A 12,053-nucleotide genomic window follows, 5' to 3' on the forward strand; every position below is an offset into this window, starting at 1 on the left:
ATACCCACTAAGAAACCTCCACAATTTCCATATACCCACTAAACATGTCCAATGGAATGCAACAACATACTTTCCATTTTATTTCTGATGTATTTTGAATTGTCATCAGTGTTTTTCTTCTTTGCATAGGCTAAATATTGGCATTTCCACAGTTAATTGGTGCATAAAAGTATATCCGAATCCAGGAAATGTAGTTGTTGATGCTCAAAACTTCCCTTCCCTGGGGGAGGACACTCTAACCCCCTGACACCCCCACTGTGATATGCCCCCCTCCCCCAAAAGCAGATTCTGGCCAATATTTATATACAGTACAGTATTCCCACTACAATACATTAGACTACACCACTGGGACCCATCCAATAACTCCAGTCACACAGAGACGCACACACCCCTACTCATCACTCCTGCAGAACAACAAAGCTTTATGAGCATCCGATCCTCGCTATAGTTATTTCCCCTGCTGAGTAAATTCAAACGAGTTGTGGAATATAAGACACATTCATTATTTAACACGATTTATGAAAAAGCTGCGAATTAAACCAACATGGTAAATAGTACCCTCCCTTTCTCGCATCTCATTAACTGAGTCCCGTCGTAGCTATAGGTGAAGCTGCCTCTCTCTGCCATACTGAAGCAGGTGTCCAACATGGCGAACGCTGGCAGCGGCTCTCTCGCGACTATTCTCTTTTTATTCATGTTTCAAGCGGCTCTTCTTAAAGGTAGGACTTTTCATTTGGTGTCTAAATGGAATACACACTTTCCTCTCAGATTTCCATGGCTGTAGAACGAGGAGTGTGATTTTATCAGCGTACTGGGCAAATTTTGAACGTGCGCGGCAGAGCATTTGGATGTATGATGTTGTTGAGCAAGTAAGAAAACCTAACTGTCCATAAAGTTGAAATTCAGAATAGAATGAGCAGGTTTATGTGTCTGCCGTGTATAGTAACAGATAGCCTACGCTGCTTAGGAATACATCACTTTGGTCAGCTCACCATTATAAATCGCTTTGCCGCTACACAGCTGACAACTCTTTAATGTAGCCTGTTCTGTTGTGAAAAGACACAGCGTGGTCTTTTGTCACTCAGAAGGCACAAGAGATACAGTTGACATGCTTAAATGGGTGTTTGTTTGGTCATTTAGCTAGCTTGGTTACTTTAGTGCCATATTGTTCATAACGGAGCCTGGACTGCTGTAAATCACAGCAAACAGCGGTGCGTTTAAGTGGAATATGCAACGTCCAGTTTGAGGAAACGCTACAGCAAACTCCATTCAAATCTCTAATAATTTAATTAGACGCCATTCAGTCACAGATTCATACACAATATAACGTAACTCATAACATATCGATAATACTGTGACGTTTTAATAAATTCGGCGTAAAGATAAATCTCGAATCAGCAGTTATTTTCCATTTAAACTTAGTTTTTTAAAATTCGTTCACTATAGCCACCCCGCTGAATTTCGGTGGTTTGACTCAGAACGGCGTGCGAACCTTTTGTAGAAAAGTTGTCATTTTAGTAAAACATGTGCTACTCAGTGTTTTGGATGTATGCCGAAGTGAAAAGCATCTTAAAGGGTTCCACACTTTGTCTTCAATTACATCCTAATACGTATGTACTCTAGCGGGTAAGCAATAGAAGATTAATGTGCCTGAGTTTCCAATAGCGTTCCGGGCTGTGTTTTCGCGATATGGGGACTGCATTCGCAGTAGCATCGTGCATTGAAACATCAAAGGTTCGTGCGGGTGTAGTAATCTGAGTCCGATGCTTTTAGTAAGCGAATATGTTACAGATAAAGCGCGTCATGGTGAAAACTGCGACATGAATTTTATGCACTTTTGGCATTGGTGGTGAGTGTTATTTCGAGTTGGTGGGCTGCGGAACACGTTAATTTACCAGACTAAGGTGGGATAAAGTATTGTGTTAACGGATGTTTTCAGCATGAACTCATGTCCTAGTGAGGGATGCCCATTCGGTTTGGGGTTATTTATCTTTGCGCATTGATACGTTGAAGATGTAGCATATAGAAACGTTAGTCGGGGCAACGCACCCCCCCAGCACGCGCGTGCTGTTACACACTAGAAACCCGTTCAAATAGGTTACACAATTATATAACTGGCTAACCCAAGGCGTTGTGGTGAATTTCAGCACAGTTGCTGTGCCGTTTCATCCTCTCGTTATATCACGTCAAGTCAGTTCTGTCATGAATGATTACGAACAAAGTTCTCAAGCTGCTCTTAAGAATATAAACCTTGTTATGCTGAGTTCGAGCTTCTAGTGGTGAGAGAGAGAGGGAGGCAAATGTCGCCGTTTGTCACAGTGTGGATTACCCACCAGAATTTAATCCATTACAACGTTTATCCATTCAAATGGACGCACACACGCTGATTTTTTTTCTTCTTCTTTTTATCGAAGTAATTTTCGACAGTCCTATAAAGCAAATTTAAACTAGACAAGGTTCTTGTTGATCTTTGGACAGTGGGCAGTGCTGGTGCACCTTAATGGAAATGGCTCCACTGATTTCAAACAAAGCTCAGGCCGTGCTTACACAAACCACATCAATTATTTACCTCCACACAGAATCACATTGTGCTAAGCATTGCAGGTTGTTGTTGTTGTTTTTTTTCACTCAATGCATATAAATGGATGTTGCTGAGGGGAATTGCTTTGCAGTCAGAGAGAAGGCTGCATTAATTAATTAATTTCACCCTGACTATAAGTTCCATTTTGGCACACAGGCTCACCTCATATGGTTATCAAATCACACAAGTGCTCCAAATGAAATAGGTTTATGAGAAAGCATTCACAGTTCAGTGCGTTCGACTGCCGTGGCTCTTGTTTCAGATGACTCTCTAGAGATAACTTTCATCCTTTGGAAATAAACTAATACATGATTTGTTTTATACAATTTATCAGTCATTGGTCTATACTGACTGAGTCTACTGACCTGAGTCTTCTGACTCAAACAGGAAGTAGAGAGTTACCGGTCATATTATTTATTGTCATTTAGAATTTTGAGTAAGCGTCCAAGATGGGCCGGTACTACTATTTGTGTGTGACATGTAATGTTCCCACCTTCCAGACTGTGCTGAGGAATCTTGTGTACAGATTCATATGCTGATTAACCAATTCAAATAATACAATTTTAAAAACTATGAGTCCTGCACTTAGTGATATCAGATATTCATTAAAACTCTGGAATCACTGGAACATGCACCTGTACCTGTTTTAATTATCGGGCATTGCTATTTGTAGGTTTGTATGTATGTGTGTCTCTTTTGTGATTTTGGGAGTCAATTTGTCTATATGTATTTATGTTTGTGTTTGGTGTGCACCCCTCTTGTTATGTGTACTTTTTATCTGGACCTTGAGTCTGTAAATTAATAAAGCAGAATATGTCTTAAACAGTGCACCTATGTTACACAATCCTTGTATATTTGAATATATAGCGATTGACTTAGGTGATGTTAATATTTCGTTAAAGGTAAGGGCTCTACCTGAGCACTGAGATGGCCACCGCTATTTCAACATCAAAGGAAAATATAATTTCCTTATGGTTAGAGAGAACATGCACTGTAAAAAACATTGTTACCAAAAGTACCTATAGAAGTGCACACACTTGGCTTAACAAAGTTTGTATATTTAAGTCCTCCCAGAATAGTAATAGTCTGATTGTTTGACTACTACAAATACTTAGACTTTAAATTGGTTGAGGCGGGTGCATTTTTACATTTGGATTCTCTGCCTAAATGTGTTTCTTATATCCATTTTATTGTGATTAATAAATAACTTTCCAAATTCATTGTTTAATCAGAATCAGCTTTATTCGCCAGGTATGAGGACACATACGAGGAATTTTGCGTTGGATCATATTGCTCACAATGCGCTTACTCATACAAAACAAACAACAAAACAGTATATACACACTTTAACCAGAAACACTATAGACAGGTTGAGACAAAAGTGCAATGAAGAGTGCAAAGTATGCAGCAGTAAATTATAATTGATAGTATTTTAATTATGGCGCATAGTTCAAAGGATGCTGGAATAAATAGTATTGTTATTTTATAAGTATTATATTACAGTATGAACAACTCTGAAATACAGAATGATGAATACATAATAAGTGGAACCGGTAAACAGACTGATTGGAGACAGTGTTGCTGGGTTATTGCACAGACTTGAACCTGGCACTGTGAGTCAGAAGTCAGCTGTTCATCAGAGTGATGGCCTGTGGAAAGAAACTGTTCCTGAGTCTGTTGGTTTTGGTGTACAGTGCTCTGTAGCACCTACCAGAGGGAATGAATTATTGGATTATGGAATTGTACTTTTCAATCAAGTTTATGAGTAGTGAGGGCATTTTTCTGTTTAGGTTACTGTTCATAAAATGTATTTAGTTAAAGATGGAATCTATTAATAACAGTGATAATCATGCAATCCTATAATGGTTGCAAGTATCATGCAGGCATATAATAATAATGCTTTATTAATTCTGATGTCAGAGTGGGGGGGCTGCCCATGGGAGGGCGCCCCGAGCAGTTGGGGGTGCCTTGCTCAAGAGCACCTTGGCAGGGACCAAGGGGGTGAACTGGGACCTCTACAGCTACCAGTCCACCACCATACTTTAGTCCGTATGGGGACCCTCCGGTTCCCAACCCAACTCCCCACTGACTGAGCTACGGCCCCCCATCTTGTATTCAGTAAATTATGAATGCAGTAATACAATTTTTAAAATGTCTGTAATTTAGTCATCTTTATGTAATTCCGTTACAGTTTTGCATTCTGCATTTAGTAAATCCTACTGTAATGCAGATTATACTGAGCGGGAGCATGGTGTTTTACAGGTATTATTGAAGAGTGCTAACAACGCACACTCTGACCACAAGCTTACTGAGAGTCCACTCCATCAGTTTCACTGAGAAGCATTTTTGCTTTCACTTCTTTTGAAGTTATGTAATGTAACTGTGTGACAGTGCAGGAGTCAGCAGGGGCTGCATGTGTTTTGAATGCAGGGAAAATGTTACATATGACAAGTCAATAAATGTATGGATAACTTAAACATTACCGTAGTTCTTTTCTCGTGTTAAACGGTTCCTGGGAGTTTGTTCTTGGAAACTGGTCACGTTTCTCATCTACTGGACGTCTCATGAAGTTTCAGTGGCTAGATTTAAGCTTTACCAAAGAATCCAACCTATTTCCACGGGCAACCCATTCTCACTCCCATTGCGTAAAATACGGACACTTGGTCAGGTGCCTTCAGCGTTGTTATTGACTCTAAAAGTCTCCTTGAGCGTCATATCTAAACGCGCTTTAGTTAAACGTACAAGGTCGGGACTATTGGTGTCATTTTGGACGCAGTTAGTTTTAGGAAAAGATTGTGGGTGGGCTAATAGAAGGTATGTTTCCGTAACATAGTGGGATAAGAACTGGACAGTCGGGTTTAGGATAAAGCCCAACCGATAAAGGGTTTTTAAGGCCAAAACCGATACAAATATTTGGTTATTTAAAAATCTGATATTCCGATTTATTAGCCGATACGAGATTACGAGAAACCGTAATAAAACCGATTTCGCTAACATTACTTATTTGTAGTTATACGAGTTCTCACTAAAATCAATTGTCTTATTGTCACAACAGAACAGAGGAAGATCAAAATATATTGAAGGTCTGATAAGTAAAATGTATAAAAATACAAACTTAAGATATAAAACTTAAAAAAACAGGGACGTTGTAGAGTGTCCTCTGGTGGACAAACTATGGAACGCCAACACTCATAACATTGACAGTCTATTTAGATTTTTTTTTAAATATTCATTTATCAGAATAATCATGTCATTATAAATTATTCTGAATGAATATATATATATATATATATATATATATATGGGAAATACCTAGTATCAGCCAATAATATCGGCCCACCGATATATTGGTCGGGCTCTAGTTTAAGAAAAAAGAACGGAATAGTTAGATTTAGGAAAAGAAGATAGCGACAGTTGGGTTTAGAAACATTGACCCATCCACAACCAGCCTCCCTACGCCAAATTTTAGCCTTTCAAACTACTCGCTGCTTTTCTCCCTTAAGCGCCGTGTAGCTGCTGCTCTGCTCGGTGCGTTCTACACACACGCTGAAGTTTGCTTATAGCGTCGTATCTAACGCTGAGAGCCACTGCCCAAGCGTCTGAAATTTTAGACCGCTTGTTCTCAGCGTGCTAATCATTATTCCGTCAGACAGTGGACCGGAGTAAACTGACTGACCTATAGCATACTGGACAGAATGATGAATCTTTTCTATTTTTTTAATATGCAGTATAAAGCCTGGAACATTGCATAACTGCAGGCGTTATTTTTGTTAGTGGTTATTGGCCTGAGTTCAGTTTGCTCTTTAATTTTGTCTGATTACTGAAGTATGTAAACTGAAGGGTGCATGGACAGCCTTATTTAGCCTACTACTTATACATTATGATGAATGCAGGATCTCTGTAAACTGTACCAATATGAGGGAGATCATGTCATATAGGGCTGGGCGATATGGAGAAATTCAAATATCACAATAGTTTTGACCAAATACCTCAATATCGATACTGCAACAATATTGTAGTATTGACTATTGGTGCTTTCACAAAATATTAACACAATGATATTTTTGATAAATAAGAACAGTTACCACAGTCTAGTAAGTTCAGAAAATGAAATCACTTTACTGTAATATAGCCTATAAAACCAGGAAAAGACAACACTTGTGCCATATTACATCAAAAATCTAAGACGATATCTAGTCTCATAGCTTAATATCAATATAATATAGATATATTGCCGAGCTCTAATGTCATATCACTTAATCAGTGAAAAGTGGTGCACATTTAAAGTGATTTGTGTAGTCAAAGTTTGAACAGCAGTATGCATGGATTTATGAATACACAATGGAGCTCAGATGTGATTGTGTACATGCAGCCCTTCCATGTGACAGCCCATTAAAGATTGGATCTCTATGCGTGTCCCTTGCCAGCCTCCAGCCTCTTGAGCTCTTCACAAGCCATTCCCCCTTCTCTTAGAAATAAAATGGTAGGCGTTGTGTATCAATATGTTCAGTCTGGTCGTACTGTCAATTTTTTTCATGTTAGTCTTGTATCAGTTGTGATTAACAGAAGTTGAGATCTCTGGTAGCACACCATTGTGATTTCTGCACAAAAAGCAATCCTACTTAGTTGAGGAACTTTCATAATCTGGTTTTCTTATTACCTCATTTTATTTTTGATTTAAGATTTCTTGGACAACTACTTTTGTGAAAAGAAACCAACCTGGATTATATTCCTCCATGCCAGGTGTGTCGTGTTAGTTTCAAGTATTAAAAACAATAAAAAAATCCCCCACGTGCTGTAAAGACACTAGTGTGGACAAATTTCAAAGGATATAGACCTTAAGTGGGACATCTTTCTCTGGTTCGTTTCACGCTGCAATTTTCCTCATCTCCTTTACCGGTTGTAAAGAATCTCCATGTTACAGAAAAGGTTGTCTCACAGCAGATGACGTTTGTTGTCCCAAAGTGCACATCGTCACAAATATCACTTGCATCTGAAACCGATTTTGTCAATTTGTGAATGCCGTGTACAGTATGGGTGCTAAAGAGCTCTGTTGGTGCTGTTAGGGCTGCAGAGTTTCATTCAGGTTGTAGTTCATTGGAGTTGTAGTGTTCCGTAATGATCAAAATGCGTTTTTTACAGACTTGTTTCTTTTTTGTTGCCCTGACAAAAATCATTGACTGAATAATGTATTTCCTTGTAAAAAGTTATAAATTGCCATTTCAGTTTATCACTGTGAACCAGCACAAAACAGCTTTTATTAGACTCCACACAGCGTGGTTTGGCTCTGAGTCAAGCTGGTAGAAGCCCTGGTGATGGAAAACAGGTGTGGAAATAGACTTGTTCTCCCTCTGTGCCCCCCCCCAGCAGCCTCTCCAGCTGTAATGAAGAACAATGGCTTTATTCCTGATAGGAGGGGACCAAAGTGACCCCACCCCCCAACCCCCCTCTTCCTCCTCCTGTCCAAGCCCAAGTCTATAGTGACTCTGCTGGCAAGCCAACAGATGACTGGGCTGGGTCGCATCTGGCCTCTGTGCACTTAGTGTAATCAAAGGGAGGGGGGAAAAAACAAAAACAAAATAAGGTTTATGGCTTACTTGTTAGTGAGCCGTCGACTGATGGGATGTCAAGTAAGCACCCTCCGATTCCAAATCTCTCGGGGGTTGGAGAGGGCGTGGGCAGCAATCTGCCGTTCTGAACGCAGCCTATTGGCCTAGCTGTTGAATTAGACCGGGCTGTACAGTTTGACAATCTGGCTCTGAAATGAGTCTAATTCAACTGACGTTTGAATATTTATGATCTCATTTACATAATGTAGATGTACAAAAGGCTACTGGGGTGAATGCAAATATTTTAAGCGTGTACTAAAAACAAATGCAGACTAGTTTCAATAATCAGTAGGCCAAAATCACTTTAAGAGCAGGAACGACGGAGAATGGCAGTCTAAGGAGCTAAGGCGTGAAACGCCTCTGATGCATTTACTCAGGGATTAAAGTAAACCTTTTGTGCATGCAGCTCTTTTTCACTTCATGTCATGACCAGCTTTTCTCTACACACAAAAATCACTCCGCCAATTAGAATTTAAAGGGGCACTCCCAGTGATTTTTACACATCAAGATGTGTTTACTCGTTATGGCTACTGCTGCACAGACAGTCGGTTAAAAAACAGTTGTACGATGTCTTTTGTGGCTCTGGAGGAGCTTTGGTCAAGTCTGAGAAAATATCCCTGATGATGTCTTCAGGTTTTTCTCAGCTTGGGCTGGGACACTACAGATTTAGATTTAAAAGCCTGTTACAAACTGGTGGCATGGGGTTTGAAAGACAGCAGGTGTTGGAGCTTGCCCCGTACTGGAGACTACAAGTCTGAATAACTCAACCTCTACTATCTCGTTATGGAGCATTTTTCAGTTTTTGTTTTGTCTCTTGACAGGCTCCCAGCTTCATGGAAACTCAATGCCAACACCCCATTAAGTGATCATTTGTTTCTCAAATGAAGTCTTTTTTTTTGGCGAGATTTGGCTTTTCAGAGGAATTCTATGATGAATGTATCACACAGTGTTGCACAGTGTGGTACTGTGGGATGCTGGCTGTAAAGTTATCAGATGTAGACACCCCATGAGCATTAAATCTATCAGTACATGTTTTAATATTAGCCTCTGTAGCTACAGACATAGATATATTGGTGACCAAGATGCAATCACAGATCAGTTCAAACGAGTCAGACCATTGTCCAGTTTTAGTGTCCTTTGTGCTAAAAGCATATTGTGTAGGACTTTAGCACTTCCTCCCTCTGACACTTTAGTATTCCTCCCGTCACTTCTCTCATTCTGTGAGAAATGATCCTGCTAATCTTTCACCATTACTATATAAAGTCAGTGCAGCTGTCATCTTTGGGCAGGATTGACTTTTCTTTTTTTGAACAAAATGTTTCTTAGTGATTCCTTGCTGCTTTTCTCTCCTGTCTGTCTGTGTTACAGCACCGCCACGGCTCAAGTGTCACAGTTGGAAACAGTGATTGGCTAGTACGTTATGCATACAAAAAACCACGATTGGGCCAATTGGCGAAGTCAAGATAGACAGTCAGGCCTGCTGCCAGCTCACTTGGTCGATTTTACGCAGCTGTATAGAGTAAGGTTAAATGAATTAAATTCAGACCTCAGATTTTTGGTGTCTTCTCTGGTAGTCTATATCCATCACGTTGTACTTCCAGGATTGCTCCGTTGCTGCCCAAAATTCCGCTGGATGTCCCACATTTAGGCCTGATTACAGTTACCTTTGGGCTTTCTTTGTGTTGGCATTTTAAACTCCGGTGGATTCATGAGGACTACGGTTACCTGGTCCTCAGATCTCTGCAGGGTAAATCCAGACAGCTAGCTAGATTATTTGTCCAATCAGAGTTTTCTGTTGCTCGAATAAAACAAACGTTTGAACGTACACCTGTTCCACCAAAACTAGCTCCTTCCCCAGCCTATTTTGCAGCGGCACTGGGCTCCATCCGGCACTTAGAGCCGCCCAAGATGATTGTGATTGGTTTGAAGAAATGCCAATAAACCTGCTGTCCTCGCTTCTCGCTGTTTTCATGGGCTTTTCCTGTTTTGTCTTTTAATCTCATACAACAATTCCATTGTTTTGAATTTACTGTTTCAAAAAATGGAAATGTTGTAATTTCAAATAATTTTTGGGACAGATCAGCTATTCTGCACTTTTGTCTAGAGCTTTTATCTTGACAACTTCAGGCCAGATTACCATATGTTTTTGATTTTAATGACCCACAGTGCATGATTCTTTGTTAGTGTGGTACCACCCGATGATTCTTCATCAGGAACCTTTGGACAACTGATGGAGCACAGTGTTGTATGTGGTCTGACATTATTTAGCCCCTGGCCCTTGCAGCAGCTGGGTTCCAATTTAATTTCTTGCTGTCTGACAATGTCAAAATCACACAATAGTGCTGCCTGGGCGAACTTTTAAGAACTGCGGTTGTGGAATTGAAATTGGCAAACTACAGCTCCTTGCAATCACCAGGTCAACTGTTGATCCGGTTTCATCAGCAGGCTGTCCACTAGAATCTAAGATCCACCGTAAAAGAAAAAGTGTACTCACTCAACTTGAGTTTTTATTCTCTCTCTCATGGAGAAACGATGAAAAACCCCACAACTGTGGCCTTTTTATTGTGAAGCCCAAGCAGGAGCCCTAGCAACATCAGAGAGCAGCCTCAGGCAGGTGGATCTGCCCCAAGCCTCTGACACAGGGAAGCAATCCTGACTGGGTTCACACACACACACACACACACACACACACACACACACACACACACACACTTACGTAGGATGCAAAGCCCCCCTTACCCCCCCAAAATTTAATTGCATAAGAAAAAATGTGACTACAGGCAACAGAGAACTACGTAAATTTATGTTGGGAAAATTGTTAAATTATTTTTTATATTTATAAAGCATACTTTTTTGGGGCATTTAAAGCCTTTTTATTTTTAGACCTTAAAGTGGAGAGAGAGGGGGGCAGGTTGGAGTGGAACCTGCGTCGAGCAGTAAACCTCTCTATATGGGTGTGCTCTACCAGGTGAGATACGCAGGCGTTCAGTAAATTGTTGGATTCTGATAGTACACTTTTATTTTTTTTCATATTAATGTAAATCTAATGGATACTGTTGTGGCATTAATGCTTGCAATTATAAAAGAGGTTGGAATAAATGCAGTCCTTGTATAAAATGACACATTTAAATGCATTGCTTTCCTAACCGAGTTCAGCTCCTACATGCCATACATTGTCAATACTGGCCTTCTTTTACATCAAATGCTGAGAGAATAAGCTATTTATCTGGAACAAGGTTAAATTAGGTAGGCAGTCGGAGTGGGAATCACCAGAGGCCTCACGATACGATAACATCACGATACTCATGGCACGATACATTATTACAATTTTAAACAAATTGCAATATTCTGCGATATATTACAATTTCTTACCTTTTTTCCTACTTCAAATTTTTCCCAATTTGAAATGATGTCCCCAAAACAAAACTTTGTCAACATCAGTTTTATCTAAAGATGCATTTCTGTTTGTGTACCATGCATTTCTGCAAAATGGTATTGTCAAACAAACTGACCAACACATGTATAATAAAAGATCGATACTTGGCGTCTGTGTATTGATACAGTATTGCCACAGAAAATATTGTGATACTATGCTGTATAGATTTTTTTTCTTTTTCACACCCGTAGCAGACGGTTATTTTTCCTTATCCTCGGTTAGTGCAAACACTTCTGCCATGTTTACCTGTTTTGAAATATACACTACAATGCATATTTTCAAAGCACCAATTCTATAATTCTATATTCAGTCATGTTAATTATTCAAATTATCTCCACTTTGCTGTTTTTTAAGGGTGTCACCAAAATGAAGTAACACATCTCAAATTTTGAATTTAAAAAAAAAAAATGGAATCGTCGATGCTGCC

The 12,053-nt window shown here is 39.7% G+C and overlaps 1 protein-coding gene across 1 annotated transcript in view; it reads left to right on the forward strand.

Annotated features, from left to right (window-relative positions):
• Window positions 1–564: 564 nt before the first annotated feature.
• LOC116700210 (cell adhesion molecule 1-like) overlaps window positions 565–12,053 on the forward strand; it is a 393,444-nt gene continuing 381,955 nt past the window's right edge. The window contains 1 exon segment of the mRNA XM_032533207.1: window positions 565–719. Within this exon segment, the coding sequence (XP_032389098.1) occupies window positions 647–719 (73 nt within the window). The 5' untranslated portion in view covers window positions 565–646.

The sequence above is a fragment of the Etheostoma spectabile genome, chromosome 13 (assembly GCF_008692095.1).
Source record: "Etheostoma spectabile isolate EspeVRDwgs_2016 chromosome 13, UIUC_Espe_1.0, whole genome shotgun sequence".
Taxonomy (NCBI): Eukaryota; Metazoa; Chordata; class Actinopteri; order Perciformes; family Percidae; genus Etheostoma; species Etheostoma spectabile.